This window comes from Oncorhynchus clarkii, chromosome 2 (assembly GCF_045791955.1).
Source record: "Oncorhynchus clarkii lewisi isolate Uvic-CL-2024 chromosome 2, UVic_Ocla_1.0, whole genome shotgun sequence".
Classification (NCBI taxonomy): domain Eukaryota; kingdom Metazoa; phylum Chordata; class Actinopteri; order Salmoniformes; family Salmonidae; genus Oncorhynchus; species Oncorhynchus clarkii.
In genome coordinates this window covers 76,799,629-76,817,489 of record NC_092148.1, presented here as the reverse complement: position 1 = coordinate 76,817,489, position 17,861 = coordinate 76,799,629, and the positions used below count along the sequence as shown (strand labels likewise).

General features: G+C 44.2%; 1 protein-coding gene across 2 annotated transcripts in view; it reads right to left on the bottom strand.

Annotated features, from left to right (window-relative positions):
* Nucleotides 1-17,861, bottom strand: part of LOC139373931 (SLIT-ROBO Rho GTPase-activating protein 1-like) — a 157,216-nt gene that overhangs the window by 61,759 nt on the left and 77,596 nt on the right. For both annotated transcript variants that reach the window (XM_071115024.1, XM_071115020.1), the window contains exons 5-8: nucleotides 11,568-11,747; nucleotides 10,454-10,582; nucleotides 4,015-4,236; nucleotides 3,337-3,438 (exon numbers count right to left, since the gene is read on the bottom strand). In XM_071115024.1, coding sequence (XP_070971125.1) covers nucleotides 3,337-3,438; nucleotides 4,015-4,236; nucleotides 10,454-10,582; nucleotides 11,568-11,747 — 633 coding nt within the window. The remainder of the gene's footprint in view (nucleotides 1-3,336; nucleotides 3,439-4,014; nucleotides 4,237-10,453; nucleotides 10,583-11,567; nucleotides 11,748-17,861) is intronic.

The following is a 17,861-nucleotide window of genomic DNA, read 5'->3' as shown; positions in this document are numbered from 1 at the left end:
ACTTGCTTTGGCAATGTAGACATACGTTTCCCATGCCAATAAAACCCCAGAGCGCGAGAGAGAGCCACTCTGCATACAAGACAGAACTTTGACAGGGAGGTTAAGACCCATGACTCATTCAATGTTTGAGGCACCTTAGAAAAACAGGGTGCTATGAATGAATAAAGCCAAGGCTCTCTTTCATTCAACTCCCCTTTCATCTACATGTGGTAATGGTAACGGTTAGGTTCATAACTGATTCTGCACGCGCGCACACACACACACACGGTTGTATTACACTGTCATGCGTCTCTATGTGGAGCATAAACCAGAAACAACACTACAGGTCTGGACAGGGATAATGACAGTCTGCGAGACAAAATGTAGGATTGGCAGGCAATTCAACTTCTAATAAGAGACATTTCAAATTTTAAAAGTCCACCTGTCTGTTTGATCTATGGTGTGGTGATTTACGACATCTGATGATATCACTATTATAGTTTTACCTTCAATTACTAAGGGAACTGGGTTATTTGACAGTTTTAGTAGTTTCAGATGAGTGATAATACTGAGTGGAATGAGGGTGCTCAAAATACTTCCCTTCCTTTTCCAACATTCTGCTTTGATAGGACCAAAAGACCTGGGTCTTCCTAGAGGCTTTGTGAATACGGGTACTGAATACGGGTCCAGAGCTGCACTATTTAGGACCAGCCCATGGGTTCAATCATCTCTGTGCCATGGACATAGGAGTACCTTTCCTAACAAGGCCCTGAATAAGAGGCGAGCCCCCACTCTCCCTGCCTCTCCCGGGTGGGACAGTGGAGGCCAAGGGGCCCAGCTATCACAGCATGAAGAGGCGCTCTGACAAAGGCAGTGAGGCCGACACCTAAAGCGTATTAAAGAGCAGTGTGCGGGTTTCTCCTTTTTCTCATCTTATTCAACTATTACCATGCACCTGCCAAAAGATAGGGCAGATGTGCAAGTGCCTTTTGAATTACAGTATAGAGACGACCCATGCATGAAAGTCCCTCCATCATTCAGCAGACTACTAGTTACCAGTGTTGACTGCTAGGCTCAATTACAGCAGGGCTTTCAGATGGAGAGGCTCACTGAGATCTACCCACTGGTGCCCAGCAGGATCAGATCAGGAGGCCTGGGACTTGGGACTTCACAACTAGCATGGGACTTTACAACTAGCATGTCACCTCCAGTATAAACCTGTCTGGGGAATAGCATGATTTCTATTCCTCCAGGGCCTGTGGTGAGCAGCAAGCTAATCTCACAATCAGTGAATCAGGGCTGCCAACACTGAACTAACACCGAGCACACATCTCCCACGTTGATGCGACACCCTGAGGTTTATCTGTAGAAAAACAAAACACAGGCTCCCTACAAAGGAGACCGTATTGGATTGCCGGGGTTTAGTACAAAACGCCTTGAGAATATTTATTAAGTCTAGCGAGAGATAGAGACGCTGTCTGTATCTGTCTAAAGAGAAGTGAATTTAAATGTAAAATCACCAGATTATTAGCTAGCTCTGAGAAATACCCACATTGAATGGCAAAGGAATTGTAATGAACACAACACTGTCCTCAGAAGTAGAGGTTTAACCAACAAGGGGAGTTGATAACCAACATAGCAGAACATACTCCATTTCTGCAGATATATCTGCATATATACACTGTAGATCCAATCATCTTTGGAGGGCACGCGAACCAGACCAGGGGGCCACAGTGGGCCCAATGGAGATGAGAGAATTCCTACTCTCATGCTAATAAATGATTCGTCCATGTTTTCCTTCATCCTCTCGTGCTGTCAAGGAAACAGCTGCAGATCATGATACCAGAGAAAAACACAACAAATCCCAGCTTTTCACTTTTCCTGGCTGTAGTAGATCTTGGTCCGTCAAATCTTTGCCTCCTCCTTCCTCATTTCCTCAATTCTTCTCAAAGCGCATTGGAGGAGAGGATAAAATTCCCTCCGTCAAACCTCCTCCAATGAGCTTGGGGAGGAATTGAGGAAACAGGGAAGGAGGAAGCAAGGATTTGACAGCTAGTAATGTGTGTGTACAGTTCTGCTTCAGTGTCTTCAAATGACAGCCGCTGGAAAGGCCTTTTCAATGAGACACCATGAAGAGGCCATCTTGTGGACTTGACACAGAGCAGTGGTTCCCCATCCTGATCCATATGTGGAGCTCCGTTTCACCCAGGCAGACAAGGGCATGCAGCACCATGGCTCTTCCTGACCCTCCACACCGATTGGTTCTGCCTGCACTGACTACACACAGGCACTGTGAAAGCACCAGCTGGGCTTAGGTGTCAACAACAACTCCCATCCAGAAATACATCATACCCCCAGTGGGGGATAGTCTGAGCCTTGTACTCTACTCTCTGAAACACACCACTCACACCACAAACATACAGTGAAGAGGTCAAAAAGATAGACATCTTGCAGACATTATGCATCTGACAAAAAAGCAGATCTATACATTTTCTTTAGTTGTATAATCAAGCCGGTCTGAAATCGCTCTTCACATTTACAAGCATTCTTTCCCAAGTCATTATTTCTTCGCGAGATAAAAGGCAGAAGGCTGTGTGCTCTGGTGTGAGGCAAGATGAGATGCAGCGGAGAAAGGAGAAGCAGGTCAGACGTGAGACAACAAGAGACACAAGAAGCCAGACTGATGGACGTGACTGCACTCCCTAACACCACAGCAGCAGACAGTGTGATTTCCTTTCCATTGGCTTTTTATTTAGTAAGCACTCAGGCATGCCAGCCAGTCCGATTAAAATGTTACAGCCAGGGATGCACCTCCAATGTCGAAACCGGGAGAAGTGGGACAGTGTACAAATAAAAGAGATTGTGTGTGTGTGTGTGTGTGTGTGTGTGTGTGAGAGAGAGAGAGAAAGAGAGTGATTTTTTCCACCATTGGGAGCAAGGGAGAAGACTTCTCTGAGTGGTTCTGAAGGCTGCCTGCAGTGTAGGAGAGTTTTGTTGTATGGAAACTATTCCAACTTCGATTTCTGAAAGAGTTAAGATATCAACCCCCCTTGGCTACCTTCTGACTGAAGTGAACTTTTCATACAGCATTTCAATTCCTTCCCAACATGCGACCACAATGGACCATAATGCAAGCAGATGATGTTGGTTGGTGTGGTTGGCTACCCAAGCGAGTCAGGGTTGGGTTCATTAGGATCCAAATGAAAAAAACTGACTGAAACAGAGAGGGACCACCTGGATTTAAGGACTAGCAGGTCCAATAAAAAAACACCCATTTGCATTTTTCATTGCAATACTTTTCTGTTGCATACCCTACTGAATAAGACCACTGTATGGCAGTGTTAGGCTCCCTCTTACCTCCTCGTTCTCGATGTTCAGAGTGGCCAGGCGGGACTGTAGTTGCTGGAACCTCAACATCAGCTCTCCGCTCACCGGCGGCTGCATCGCGATCTGGCACACCTGGGCAGGAAGAGGAAACACATCATCACTAAACAGAAAGTCACCACCATCTGACAGGGGGTTACTTAATCTTATCCTAAAATACATCAGAAATGTGTTTTAAACTACACCACAAACGTCACTGACCCAGATGTGAATCCAGACAGCCGCAGATCAATAGCTTGTAAACAGACATGATATAAGGGACCCCAGAGCCAACGACTCAAATTAATTCAGCGTGTTGCGCTGCTCCATTTCACTTGAGGCTGAGAAATGAGACGTGCTTGCCATTGGCTTCAGTCTATAAACATCTCCTCTGACGGCACAGACACAGTAAAACTGTGCAATTAAGCTGCCAAAACCAGGGCTCATTTAGTACAAGAAAAAAATCCACCCTTCCACCCTATACAGCATATAGGACTGAACATATTGGTTCTGTTAAAAAAACTGAGGTCTCCTCAACCATTAGGACAAACAGCACTAGCGTTCATTACAGTAATGGATGGATGAATGAATGAATGAATGAATGGCTGAGTGGATAGATGGATGGAGAAATGGACACAAAGAACAACAAGCCTGTGGGTCTCAATGTCTCACCTCATCGCCCATGTGGGGCTGGAACTGGAACTTGATGGGCGGGCAGAAGGCTGTGGGGTACAACTCCATGAAGCGCTGGCGGTCGCTGCGGGGGTCCAGACTGTCCACGGCGTTCTCGATGATGTCTAGGCCCTCGTGGCGACTTGTCTCCAGGTTGTACTCAGCCGATAGGTAGGTCCTCAGGGCACGGTTCAGGCTGGCGTGGTAGCCCAGATCACAGCACTGGTAGAGGGGAAGATGAGACTGTATTGGATCAGGATGCCCCGTTTACTGCAACTTCTGACAACCTGATGAGAAGCTTCTTTTAGTGCCCACAACGGTACACCGAATACATTCTGCAGATTGTCCTAAAACATGACATTTATTTTCCAGCAAAAACACATACGTTCATGGAAAAACCAACAACTTTGTAATGGTTTCAACACGATCAACAATGTCTGCTCTCTTAGTCTCTCGACACACTGCAGTCATGAACATTATTGGCCATTAACTGAGTAGTCTGATACATTCTCTGACTGCTGGCTTGGCCCGGAGTTATAGAACCTGAATAATGTTCCCAACATCTGATGCTGGATCTCATTAACTAGGACCTTGGTAAGCCAGGGCCTGAGAGTTCACACAGACAGCCTTGGAGGTGATGAAGACACCCAGACACAGGAGCATTGTCTGCCAGGCTACCTAACGCCTTGCTTGTCCACATTACATTGGATGTATGTTATCTGTCCAATTCATCAACTATAATTTCTTTAACAATTGACTGTCAACTCTTATGACAGATTGCACAACATACTAAAACAAGTGTACACACACACCCACGGACACTGGTACGCACAAACACACATGCAAAACACGCAGGAGCTCATACACAGGTACGAACACACACACCCTCGTGATTTACATAGGCTAGAGAGCAGGAGGGAGGGAAGAGGTTCACATTTTAGCACCCAGAATGGCCCTTCCTCACCGTCTGTCTGGAATACACAATTGCTAAAAGTACCGAGCGTTCACCCGTGTTGGCCTGGCAACACTGGAGAAATGGTGCAGTACATTATTTTTAAGGGTGAAAAAGAATATCCCAGGTAGCTAGTGTATAAATATGTCCCGTTTATAGGTCTGGGTTCTGGAGGAGAAAACAAAGCCATCTGCTTGGTAGGTAGAGTAGAAAACAGAAGACATAGTACAGAGTGGTGATATGAGAGACGGGAAGGCTGACCTGCAACACACATCAGCAATTCCCAAATATTGGTTAGGGGCAGGGTCTTTCCCACACCCCATTCAAGCTAAAGATGTGATAATGTGTGTGTGTGTGTGTGTATGTACAGTGCATTCGGAAAGTATTCAGATCCCTCGACTTTTTCCACATTTTGTTACCTTGCAGCCTTACTCTAAAATTGATAAATTGTTTATTCCCCCTTGTCAATCTACACAAAAATACCCCATAATGACAAAGCAAAAACAATTTGCTTTGAAAATTTAAAAAACTGAAATATTTACATACAGTACCAGTCAAAAGTTTGGACACACCTACTCATTCAAGGGTTTTCCTTGATTTTTACAATTTTCTACATTGTAGAATAATAGTGAAGACATCAAAACTATGAAATAACACAAATTGAATAATGTAGTAACCAAAAAGAGTGTGTAAAACAAATAAAAATCATCAATCTACACACAATACCCCATAATGACAAAGCAAAAACTGGTTCGAAAATTTTGCAAATGAAAAAAAAACAAAAAAACTGGAATATTGCATTTACATAAGTATTCAGACCCTTTACTCAGTACTTTGCTGAAGCACCTTTGGCAGTGATTACATGCTCGAGTCTTCCTGGGTATGATGCTACAAGCTTGACACACCTGTATTTGGGGAGTTTTTAAACATTATTTTTTGCAGATCCTCTCAAACTCTGTCAGGTTGGATGGGGAACGTCACTGCACAGCTATTTTCAGGGCTCTCCAAATATATTAGATTGGGCTCTGGCTTGGCCACTTGAGGCCATTGAGACTTCTCCCGAAGCTACTCTTGCATTGTCTTGGCTGTGTGCTTAGGGTCGTTGTCCTGCTGGACGGTGAACCTTCGCACTAGTCTGAGGACCTGATCGCTCTGGAGCAGGTTTGTCAAGGATCTCTCTGTACATTGCTCTGATTACCCTCGATCCTGTCTAAACTAGTCTCCCAGTCCCTGCTGCTGAAAAAGATCCCCACAGCATGATGCTGCCACCACCGTGCTTCACCGTTGGGATGGTGCCAGGTTTCCTCAAGTTGTGATGCTTGGCGTTCAGGCCAAAGACTTCAATCTTGGTTTCATCAGACTAGAGAATTTAGTTTCTCATGGTAAGAGTAGGTGCCTTTCGGCAAACTCCAAGGGGCTGCCCTGCCTTTTACTGAGGAGTGGCTTCCGTCTGGCCACTCTACCAAAAGGCTTGATTGGTGGAGTGCTGCAGAGATGTTTGTCCCTCTGGAAGGTTCTCCCAACTCCACAGAGGAACTATGGAGGTCTGTCAGAGTGACCATTGGGTTCTTGGTCACCTCCCTGACCAAGGCCCTTCTCCCCCAATTACTGTTTGGTTGGGCAGCCAGCTCTAGGAAGTGTCTTGGTGGTTCCAAGTTGCTTCCATTTAAGAATGAAGGAGGCCACTGGCTCCATGTCATCTACAAGACCCTGTTAGGTAAAGTCCCCCCTTATCTCAGCTCGCTGGTCACCATAGCATCACCCACCTGTAGCACGCGCTCCAGCAGGTATATCTCTCTGGTCACCCCCAAAACCAATTATTTCTCTGGCCGCCTCTCCTTCCAGTTCTCTGCTGCCAATGACTGGAACGAACTACAAAAATCTCTGGAACTGGAAATCTCCCTCACTAGCTTTAAGCAACAGCTGTCAGAGCAGCTCACAGATTACTGCACCTGTACATAGCCCACCTATAATTTAGCCCAAACAACTACCTCTTTCCCTACTGTATTCATTTATTTATTTTGCTCCTTTGCACCCCATTATTTTATTTCTACTTTGCACATTCTTCCATTGCAAATTTACCATTCCAGTGTTTTACTTGCTATATTGTATTTACTTTGCCACCATGGCCTTTTTTTGCCTTTACCTCCCTTATCTCACCTCATTTGCTGACATCGTATATAGACTTGTTTATACTGTATTATTGACTGTATGTTTGTTTTACTCCATGTGTAACTCTGTGTCGTTGTATGTGTCGAATTGCTTTGCTTTATCTTGGCCAGGTTGCAATTGTAAATGAGAACTTGTTCTCAACTTGCCTACCTGGTTAAATAAAGGTGAAATAAATAAAAAAATAAAGAAATAAAAATGATTGGGGACCTTCAATGCTGCAGACATTTTTTGGTACCCTTTCCCAGATCTGTGCCTCAACACAATTGTGTCTCTGCGCTCTATGGAAAATTCCTTTGACCTCATGGCTTGGTTTTTGCGCTGACATGCACTATCAACTGTGGGACCTTATATAGACAGATGTGGGCCTTTCCAAATGTGGGCCTTTCCAAAACCTTTCCAAATCATGTCAACCAATTGAATTTACCACAGGTGGACTCCAATGAAGTTACAGAAACATCAAGGATGATCAATGGAAACAGGAGTCTCATAGCAAAGGGTTTGAATAATTATGTAAATAAGGTATTGTTTTTTAAATATTTAATACATTTCCAGATGAGTACATTTGGCTATTTCAGCCACACCCGTTGCTGACAGGTGTATATAATCGAGCACACACCCTGTTGACTGGGGCAGCTCTAGCAGGCATACATTTGACCAACTGACTTGTTGGAAAGGTGGCATTCTATGACGATGCCATGTTGAAAGTCACTGAGCTCTTCAGTAAGGACATTGTACGGCCAATGTTTGTCTAAGGAGATTGCATGGCTGTGTGATCGATTTCATACACCTGTCAGCAACGGGTGTGTCTGAAATAGCCGAATCAACTAATTTGAAGATCTGGTGCAACCAATTACCTTCAGAAAACACATAATTAGTTAAATAATGTCCACCTGTGTGCAATCTAAGTGTCACATGATCAGTCACATGATCTCAGTATATATACACCTGTTCTGAAAGGCCCCAGAGTCTGAAAGACCACTAAGCAAGGGGCACCACCAATCAATCAGCACCATGAAGACCAAGGAGCTCTCCAAACAGAAGAGAAGTGGAGAAGTACAGATCATGGTTGGGTTATAAAAAAATATCCAAAACTTTGAACATCCCACAGAGCACCATTAAATCCATTATTAAAAACTGGACAGAATATGGCACCACAACAAACCTGCCAAGAGAGGGCCGCCCACCAAAACTCACAGACCAGGCAAGGAGGGAATTAATCAGAGAGGCAACAAAGAGACCAAAGATAAACCTGAAGGCACTGCAAAGCTCCACAGCGGAGATTAGAGTATCTGTCCATAGGACCACAGAGCTGGGCTTTACGGAAGAGTGTCCAGAAAAAGGCCATTGCCTAAAGAAAGAAATAAGCAAACACGTTTAGTGTTCACCAAAAGGCATGTGGGAGACTCCCCAAACATATGGAAGAAGGTACTCTGGTCAGATGAGACTAAAATTTAGCTTTTTGACCATCAAGGAAAACGCTATGTCTGACGCAAATCCAATACCCCTCATCACCCCGAGAATACCATCCCCACAGTGAAGCATGGTGGTGGCAGCATCATGCTGTGGGGATATTTTTCCATCGACAGGAAAACTGGTCAGAATTGAGGGAATGATGGATGGCGCTAAATAAAGGGAAATTCTTGAGGGAAACCTGTTTCAGTCTTCCAGAGATTTGAGACTGGGACAGAGGTTCTCCTTCCAGCAGGACAATGACCTAAGCATAATGCTAAAGCAACACTTGAGTGGTTTAAGGGGAAACATTTAAATGTCTTGGAATGGCCTAGTTAAATCCCAGACCTCAATCCAATTGAGAATCTGTGGTATGACTTAAAGATTGCTGTACACCAGCGGAACCCATCCAACTTGAAGGAGCAGTTTTGCGTTGAAGAATGGGCAAAAATCCCAGTGGCTACATGTGTCAAGCTTATAGAGACAAACCCCAAGAGACTTGCAGCTGTAATTGCTGCAAAAGGTGGCTCAACAAAGTACTGACTTTGGGGGGGGTGAAAAGTTATGCACGCCTTTTGTCTTATTGTTTGTTTCACAATAAAAAATATTTTGCATCTTCAAAGTGGTAGGCATGTTGTGTAAATCAAATTATACAAACCCCCCAAAAATCTATTTGTAAGGCAACAAAATAGGAAAAATGCCAAGGGGGTGAATACTTTCGCAAGCCCCTATATTATCTGTATGTCTGTGCTCTCTGTCTGTACTGTCAGTCATGCAGTATGGTGTATAATATGAGGACTGAGACTAAAATAGTAGAGTATTTCGGATCACAAAAGCTAATAATCTCCTGGGCTTTTTAATTCTCTTCCTTCAGTAATTTCCATCCCACAGTCTGTCTGGTGTGTGTCCTCTCTCACCATCGCTCAGATTTCTGCTCTGCTGCTAAACTCAGTTTCTTTCCACAGTTCAGACCTCAAAAAGGGACTCAGAAAATACTGCTGAAAGGCAGGGTTTCTTCAGCATTATGAGGATAGAAAAAAAGAGTAATACAATTTTCTGTAGCAGTGAGATGGAATTTTTGAAAAAATACTGATTGGGTGGCAGACAACTTCATTTGAAGTCTGGAGTGAGGAGAGGCTTAGACTGAGAAGCAGCTCTCCGTTTGTGGCAGAATCTCTCCGGCAGCTTGTCTCTGCAGCAGACATACACTGAGTGTACAAAACATTATGCTCTTTCCATGACAGACTGACCAGGTGAATCCAGGTGAAAGCTATGATCCCTTATTGATGTCACTTGTTAAATCCACTTCAAATCAGTGTAGATGAAGGGGAGAAGGGTTAAATGAGGATTTTTAAGCCTCGAGACAATTGAGACATTGTTTGTGTGCCATTCAGAGCGTGAATGGGCAAGATAAAAGACGCTGCTGGGTTTTTCATGCTCAACAGTTTCTTGTGTGTATCAAGAATGGTCCACCACCCAAAGGACATCCAGCCAACTTGGCACAAATGTGGGAAGCATTAGAGTCAACATGGGCCAGCATCCATGTGGAGTGCTTTCGACACCTTGTAGTCTATTTTGTACACTCAGTGTATAATTTCCTTCAGATCTTTGGGGTTGTGTCCGAAATGGCACCCTATACCCTTTATAGTTCACTACTTGTGATAAGGGCCCTTAGGGCTCAGGTCAAAAGAAGTGCACTATGTAGGGTATAGGGTGCCAATGTGGATGCACCCTAGGGGTTATTAACGAGAGAAGAGGGAGTAGACACTGTTCGGTAACACACTGTCAACCAAACATTCCCAGTTTTAGAGTACAGATGAAGGAGTCTATTCTTTAGCTGGACGTTTCTTCCAACGGTTTACTTACGTCAATTAAGTCAGACAAGTCGTGGATGTAGTACTTGAAGACGGAGGAATTTGTCGCCTCCAGTGTCAGCAGGTACTCGTTCCGTGCTTTGATTGACTTCAGCTTGTTCTCCGAGTACTTGGCCTGGCGCTGAGATAGATAGGTATGAATGAGAGAGAGAGGGAGCGAGACAAATAAAGAGGAAGAGAAAGAGCGAGACAAAAAGAGAGAGAGAAACAGAAAGAGAAATTAATGAGCAAAAATGCCTTTATGAACAACTGAGAATGCTTTCATGTCTGCATGTACACAGTCTGGTGGCTCGCTCACAACACAACTCAGGATGATTGGCAAACAGGAGCTGGTAGCCCTACTCATTCAGACATCCTCCTTCCTCCCTAGCTGCCTGCCAGACACAGACTGTTAGTCACTAGCCAATAGACACTGACTCACCCACTGACACGGTCTTCCATATTTTAACGCTTCCCCCAATCCCAACGCATTCCAGGAAGAGCCTGTGAGAAAATGCTGTTCCTGTGGCCATTAAACAATTGGTCACAGAGTTCTAACATAAAACAGGCCTGTTCCTTCTGAAAATAACACAAAGCAATCTGGCTGCAAGTGATAGTGTGGTTTCCATCACACACACACACACACACACACACGAGGGGTGGCCAGTAGATGTCTGGCTGGCCAATAGAAGTCTGTTTCTGTTACAAATGATAAATACTTTCAGGGACACCTGGATGTCAACCTGAGTTCAAGGTTTGGGCCATAGAAATTGAAAATATATTCATGTTGAGGAGAGCATCACCATAGAAATAGAAGCTATAATAGTGTGAGCTTGACTAATCGCAGTTGGCTGAGATTCACCCCTAACTGTGTTTAATGAGAAGACATTCCAACCTTCCCTTCAGCAACCATTATCATCATTACCAGTGTAAAGACCTTCACAATACCGTTCTCTCACACCATCGTGCCATCCCAAACCATACTGTGCTGGCTCTGATCCTTTTCACGTAGTCTTTTCTAGCACAGTTCCACCAACTATGATGGAGGCATAAGCAGGCCATCCCAGTACAGCTTTGCTTGGCTTGGTTTGGCCCTATAGTGTGAATTAGGCATAAGTGTGCTGTACCTTTTCCTTCATCTTCTCAATCTTCTTGACGGAGCTGCGTCTCTGGTGCTTGTCTTCCAGGCGATAGCTGAAGACGGGCTCGGCCCGGCCGATCTGCTTCTCCTCCTGCTTTTCCGCCTCCTTCAGCTTGCTCTCTGCACTAATGCTCTCCGTGTGGTACATGTGGTAAGTCTTCATCACCTGGGGGTTGGATGAAGAGGTCAGAGTCATTCAACCTCACAGTAAGAGTCAGAGGCTGCTTTGAACCAAACAAAGCTTTCATCTACTACCCACCCACTCTTCACAGATCACTCCAGCTCTACTTCACAATAGGACTCTCCTACACCACCACAAATCATAGGCAGATTACCTCTCTTTTTACATGATGCTCTTACAACCTCAACAAACACCATTCACTGCTGTTCCCATTTACAATATTGCTCTGAGTTTGACATTCCAGCTACCGAGAATTACATCTACACTTAGCAGTTTGCTGGAATTACCACCACCGTTTTATTTGGGATGACAATTCCATCCGATTTGTGTAGGAAATGCTATAGCTCTGTAATGGGGCACCGAGGGACTTCAATCCACCCACAGACATCCAATCATCCCTGGCTGCTGTAGCGCAAAGCAGAGTGCCGTCAGATGGGTGCCAGCAGGCAGGGCCCACATCAGATCAGATGGTGACAGACTGACAGACTAAACCACTTACACAGCCCTGTTCTCTCCCCTTTGAAGTGGAAAGCAATGAAACCTCAGGCCAGGAGTTTCAAAAGACACCAAATATGGCTTGGCATGAAGTGATATGCAGACCTGGGTTCAAATACTATAGCTGTGCATGATTGAGCACGCCAAGAGAATCAATAGAACAGTCTGTAAAGTCTAAGCCCACCTGGCCCCGCCCACCTGGCACTCCAGGCAGGCTAAAGCAAAAGCTCAAAGTATTTGAAAGATTTCAAATAGTATTTACTCAGATCTGGTGATACACTACATTTTAAGTGGTTATGCCCCCCATGTCAATACGTCAGAACCATAATCAAGGAGGAGTGACGCAGGCATAGTGGGAAGCATTACCTCCACAGTAACCCGCTGATTAAAGCTACTTCCTTTTGTTTGACTCATTGTTATCCAAACAGGAGGGAGCTATTACTATTACTCACACTCAAATGACTGTAGAAAACATTAGGGAGTGACTCATGAATAGCCAGGTACAACTGCTGCTCAAGTAAATCCCGATTTCTTCAAGGGCCATGACATGAGTTCAAGAGACTATTTTTAACACATTATAATTGCTCTTTGTTTGGAATGGAAGGCTGACAGAAATTAAGGCAGGGACTCAATGAGACTAACAATTACCACCAACGGGAATCACGACCAGGGCTCTAAAGTGCGACCAAATATGAATCTGTGCAACCAAAAGTTGTATTTTGAGAGCACTGTGCGACTGACTATACATTCAACAAACAAAAGAATAATCAGCCATATTATAATTTTTGATAAGGCTTCTCTGCACTGTTGTTTCTGAGTACCCTAGAGAAACGAGCAAGTGAAAATGTGTTAGCGTCATGGTTGCACCATTATTACTACAGTGAAAAGAGATGGCTTCTAGCCCAACCAGGTCAAAATATCTGACCCATACTACTGGCGCCACAATGTTATCTTCCTATAGCTGATAGCCAGGACTGCATTTTACATTCATAAACCATGCCATGAGCCGTTCAAAAACGACTCGCGTGTCGACGTTGTTTACACTTTGTTGTTACCTCATTGGCTAGCTAGCTGACAACCTGGTAACTTCACCAGTATATCCAAATATTTGGGGGTACAGAAAGAAAGTGATGAAAAGTTTCTTCAGGAGATCGATGATCATAGCAATGAATGAATGACAGATATCTTGCATGTTATCATCATGATCCTGACATTTTTTAAGAGATAATGTACCATTTTCTCAGTAGGAAAATAGTGCTTTTACACAAGGTAGAAACCTGATATTCCAAAAATGACTATGTATTCTGATCAACATTTTAGCTATTATAATAATTTAATGTTTTTACAGTGTTACATATTAGGTTCTAGGGCATAATATGTGATTAGCTAGAATTAATATAGGGCCAATATAGACTGCATCTCTATCAATTAAAACAATCTTTTCTGGGGCTCCTAAATTCCGTGGTGCCCCTAACTTTTTTAAAGTTGGGAGCACCAGTGATACTAATGGATTGTCATATATTGTTTTCGAGTCCTGGTCACAACTAACCTACTCACTCTAGTAAAGTTTTTGTAAAAATTGCTTTCCTCCTGTCTCAATCAGCTAGCTTGTTAAACCACCCAAAAGCTATAAGATCTCTGAACTTTGACAAACACACATTTCTCTCTTTCAGGATCTTTAGAGGTCATGAACAGTGTGGACAGTGGGAGAGGCCTTAGCTGGGGAGAGGCCTTAGCCTGGCTGTCACTGTGGCCCGCTGGGTCGGAGAGAACCAGCACCCTTTCCCCTGCGGTGGCAGGCCAGCCCTAGAGCCGAGTCCCAGATTTATTTGTGCTGTCTTGCCAACAGACAATGATACAGTAGCAATGGAGTTGGCAAGATGGCACAAACAGAACTATTGCCATCCCCTGCCAAGCCACTGAAGATAGTCACTCCAAAGCAGATGGAAAAAATAAAAAGAGATCATGCGGCATAACACAGAATGAACAGACTCTGCGTAGAGTAAATTACAGTCCCACCGGCCGGTATACATTATAACCTCAAATCGGAATTAAAATACAGACTGTGTTTAAAACCTAAACATCTCCTTTCCACCCCAAAAAATATATTTTGGTAATGGGTGGAACAACAGACTTCGCCCTGTACATTTAGTGCTGGTGGCCAGAGCCACGTAGTAGGGATCAGTGGAGAGCGCCGGAGAGGGGCGACCAACCGCAGCCGTACTCCTCACTTACTGGTCTGGAGCACCACTGGTGTGTTTACTTAGACTCTCCCCTGCTTCTTTTAGAGGGACAGATTTAGAAGGACTGGGACCAGACCTGTTATTTCACAGGCCCTGGCCACACAGGCCCCTGTGGCTGTGTGATGCAATCGCCTACTGAGTGTGGGTGTGTGTTTTTCTGCACCAAGGGGTAAATCAGGTCAAATTGAGCCGCAGCAAGAGGGACTAACACACTTTGAGCTGTGGCCGTTACACGTGTCATGGATGATTGTAAGTAGAACACAACATAATCTTCATTCCGCTACAAGGAAGTTGTACCCCTGCTGAATGTCCCCTGGGACAACAGAGTAACTGTTCCCCATCTTTTCTTTGTGTTCTACCATAACAATCAATGCTGTAATCATAGCATGATATCTGTTTCGTGGTTACACATCGGAATTGATTATTGGAATTGTCCCTGACCACTTACAGTCACCAGTGCAGAGTGATTAAGTTAATTTGATGTTATTGACCTGACGTGGAGGGCTGTGGTCGGCTGGTTGAGAATGAGCCACACATTCACTACCTCATGATTGAGGATGGGTGAGAGGTTTGTAAAGAAGGTAGTTGTGTCCTTGTTAACAGGGAACTCATCTAATATGGTGGTGCATAATGCACAAGGACTAACATTTCATAGCCCCTCAAAGTGCCATAGATCAACTCTATTTATCATGCCCTCAACTAGTTTAGTTTACAGCAGCACTTTTAATTCACAACATTAGGGGCCTCTATCCCCTGTGGAATGGGAATGGGGATATTAATGCACTCCAAAAAATAAACCCTGGGTTAAAATAACACTGGAATATTATGTGTTCCAGTGTTTGGCTTAGTTTCTGGTCAGTGTTTGGCTTAGTTTATGGTCAATGAAAGATCCCAACTGCTCTCTAGCCATTGATCAAACTATCCTTCTAACAGAATCAACATCAGAAGGTTAGAAAATCTAATGAAGCAGATTGTATTGCCACCAGATGAATGGGAAAGTACATAAACTACACGTCATACAATATATGTGATTAGGTTATACGAGAGGGAAGATGCCAAGGCCATGTAGACTACACAAGCCATACCCTTCTACCCGGACGTATTAGCATGTCATTAGGGTAACAATGGCCACTTGGGGGACTTGAATCTCTGCTGCCCCTATAACAGGCCTGAAAGCAGCAATAATGCTGCTGAATTAAATATTGATCAGTCGTTTAAGCGCCCTGCCTTCCCCCAAGGTCAGAAACGTTTGTGACAATGACCATAGGCGTAGGCAAGACCGCACAAACTGTTCTGGAACCAGCCTATCCTCCACAGATGGCAGGGAAAGCAGATCAACATAGAAGCCTGCAGCTACTTTAAGGCATGACCAGGTAGACACTGGTCTGGGAGCCCTTTCTTAGTGCCCTACTCAAGATTTAAGGCTGAGAGTTGTTCCTAACATGTGACCTGATTACAGTGATACCCAAGATACACCACCGGTGTTGTTAACAAATGGGAGCAAATTAAGCATCAAATCAAATGTTATTAGTCACATGTGCCGAATACAACATGTACCTTACAGTGAAATGCTTACTTACGAGCCCCTAACCAACAATGCAGTTAAAAAAAATACGTTAAGAAAAATGAATAAAAGTAACAAGTAATTAAAGAGCAACAGTAAAGTAACAATAGCGAGACTTTTAACAGGGGGGTTCGCGCCCAGGCTCTGTCGCAGCCGGCCGCGACCGGGAGGTCCGTGGGGCGATGCACAATTGGCCTAGCGTCGTCCGGGTTAGGCCAGTAGGGATATCCTTGTCTCATCGCGCACCAGCGACTCCTGTGACGGGCCGGGCGCAGTGCGCGCTAGCTAAGGTAGCCAGGTGCACGCTGTTTCCTCCGACACATTGGTGCGGCTGGCTTCCGGGTTGGATGCGCGCTGTGTTAAGAAGCAGTGCGGCTTGGTTGAGTTGTGTTTCGGAGGACGCATGGCTTTTGACCTTCGTCTCTCCCGAGCCCGTATGGGAGTTGTAGCGATGAGACAAGATAGTAATTACTATTAATTGAATACATATAAATATATAATATATATATATAGAAAACTGGCTTTGGGGAGAAAAGGGGGTAAAATGTATTTTAAATAAAAAATTAAAAAATAAAGTATTCAGACCCTTTTACTCAGTACTTTGTTGAAGCACCTTTGACAACGATTACAGCCTCGAGTTTTCTTGGGTACTACAAGCTTGGCACACCTGTATTTGGGGAGTTTCTCTCATTCTTCTCTTCAGATCCTCTCAAGCTAATGTCAAGTTGGATGGGGAGCATCGCTGCACAGCTATTTTCAGGCCTCTCCAGGGGTGTTCGATCGGGTTCAAGGCCGTGCCTCTCAAGGACATTCAGAAACTTGTTCCGCAGACACTCCTGCATTGAATGGCTGTGTGCTTAGGGTCGTTGTCCTGTTGGAAGGTGAACCTTCACCCCAGTCTGAGGTGCTTTTACTGAAGAGTGGCTTCCATCTGGCTACTCTACCATAAAGGCCTGATTGGTGGAGAGCTGCAGAGATAGTTGTCCTTCCCATTTCCACAGAGGAACTCTGGAGCTCTGTCAAAGTGACCATCGGGTTCTTGGTCACCTCCCTGACCAAGGCCCTTTTCCCTCAATTGTGCAGTTTGGCCGGTGCGTTCAACTCTAGGAAGAGTCTCGGTGGTTCCAAATATCTTCCATTTATGATTGATGGAGGCCACTGTGTTCTTGGGGACCTTCAATGCTGCAGACATTTTTTGGTACACTTCCCCAAAGCTCAATTTCAGGTCTCATAGCAAGGTGTCTGAATACTTACGTAAATAAGGGATGTTTTTTTAATTTTTAATACATTAGCAAAAAAAAAATCGAAAAAACAGTTTTTGCTTTGTCATTATGGGTTATTGTGTTGATATAAAATTACTTGATATATTTTAGAATAAGGCTGTAACGTAACAAAATGTGGAAAAAGGGAAGGGGTCTAAATACTTTCCGAATGCACTTTATTTCCGATAGGGAACGCCAAATCTGTGAAGTGCACTTGTGCAATAACTCAATTCGCCCTTTCATTCCTTTTAAACAATGCAGTTTTGAGAAACAAGAAATGGTCAAGTCAACAAAACTTAGTCCACTCTGTTCGTAACAGATTCTAGATTTGGGAACAGAAAACGTTGCAGAATGTCAGCCATGTTTCATCTAGCTCCATCTTCTCCCACTTCCCGCCACTGGACATAATTGGTGGTGAGAAGAAGTTCTACACGGATGCTTCAGATTTATACATCCTGTCAGAGATCTGGCTCCTTGATCGAACTGTGGTGATATAGTAAGTCAGGAAACAGTCAATTAAATGACACATTCAAAC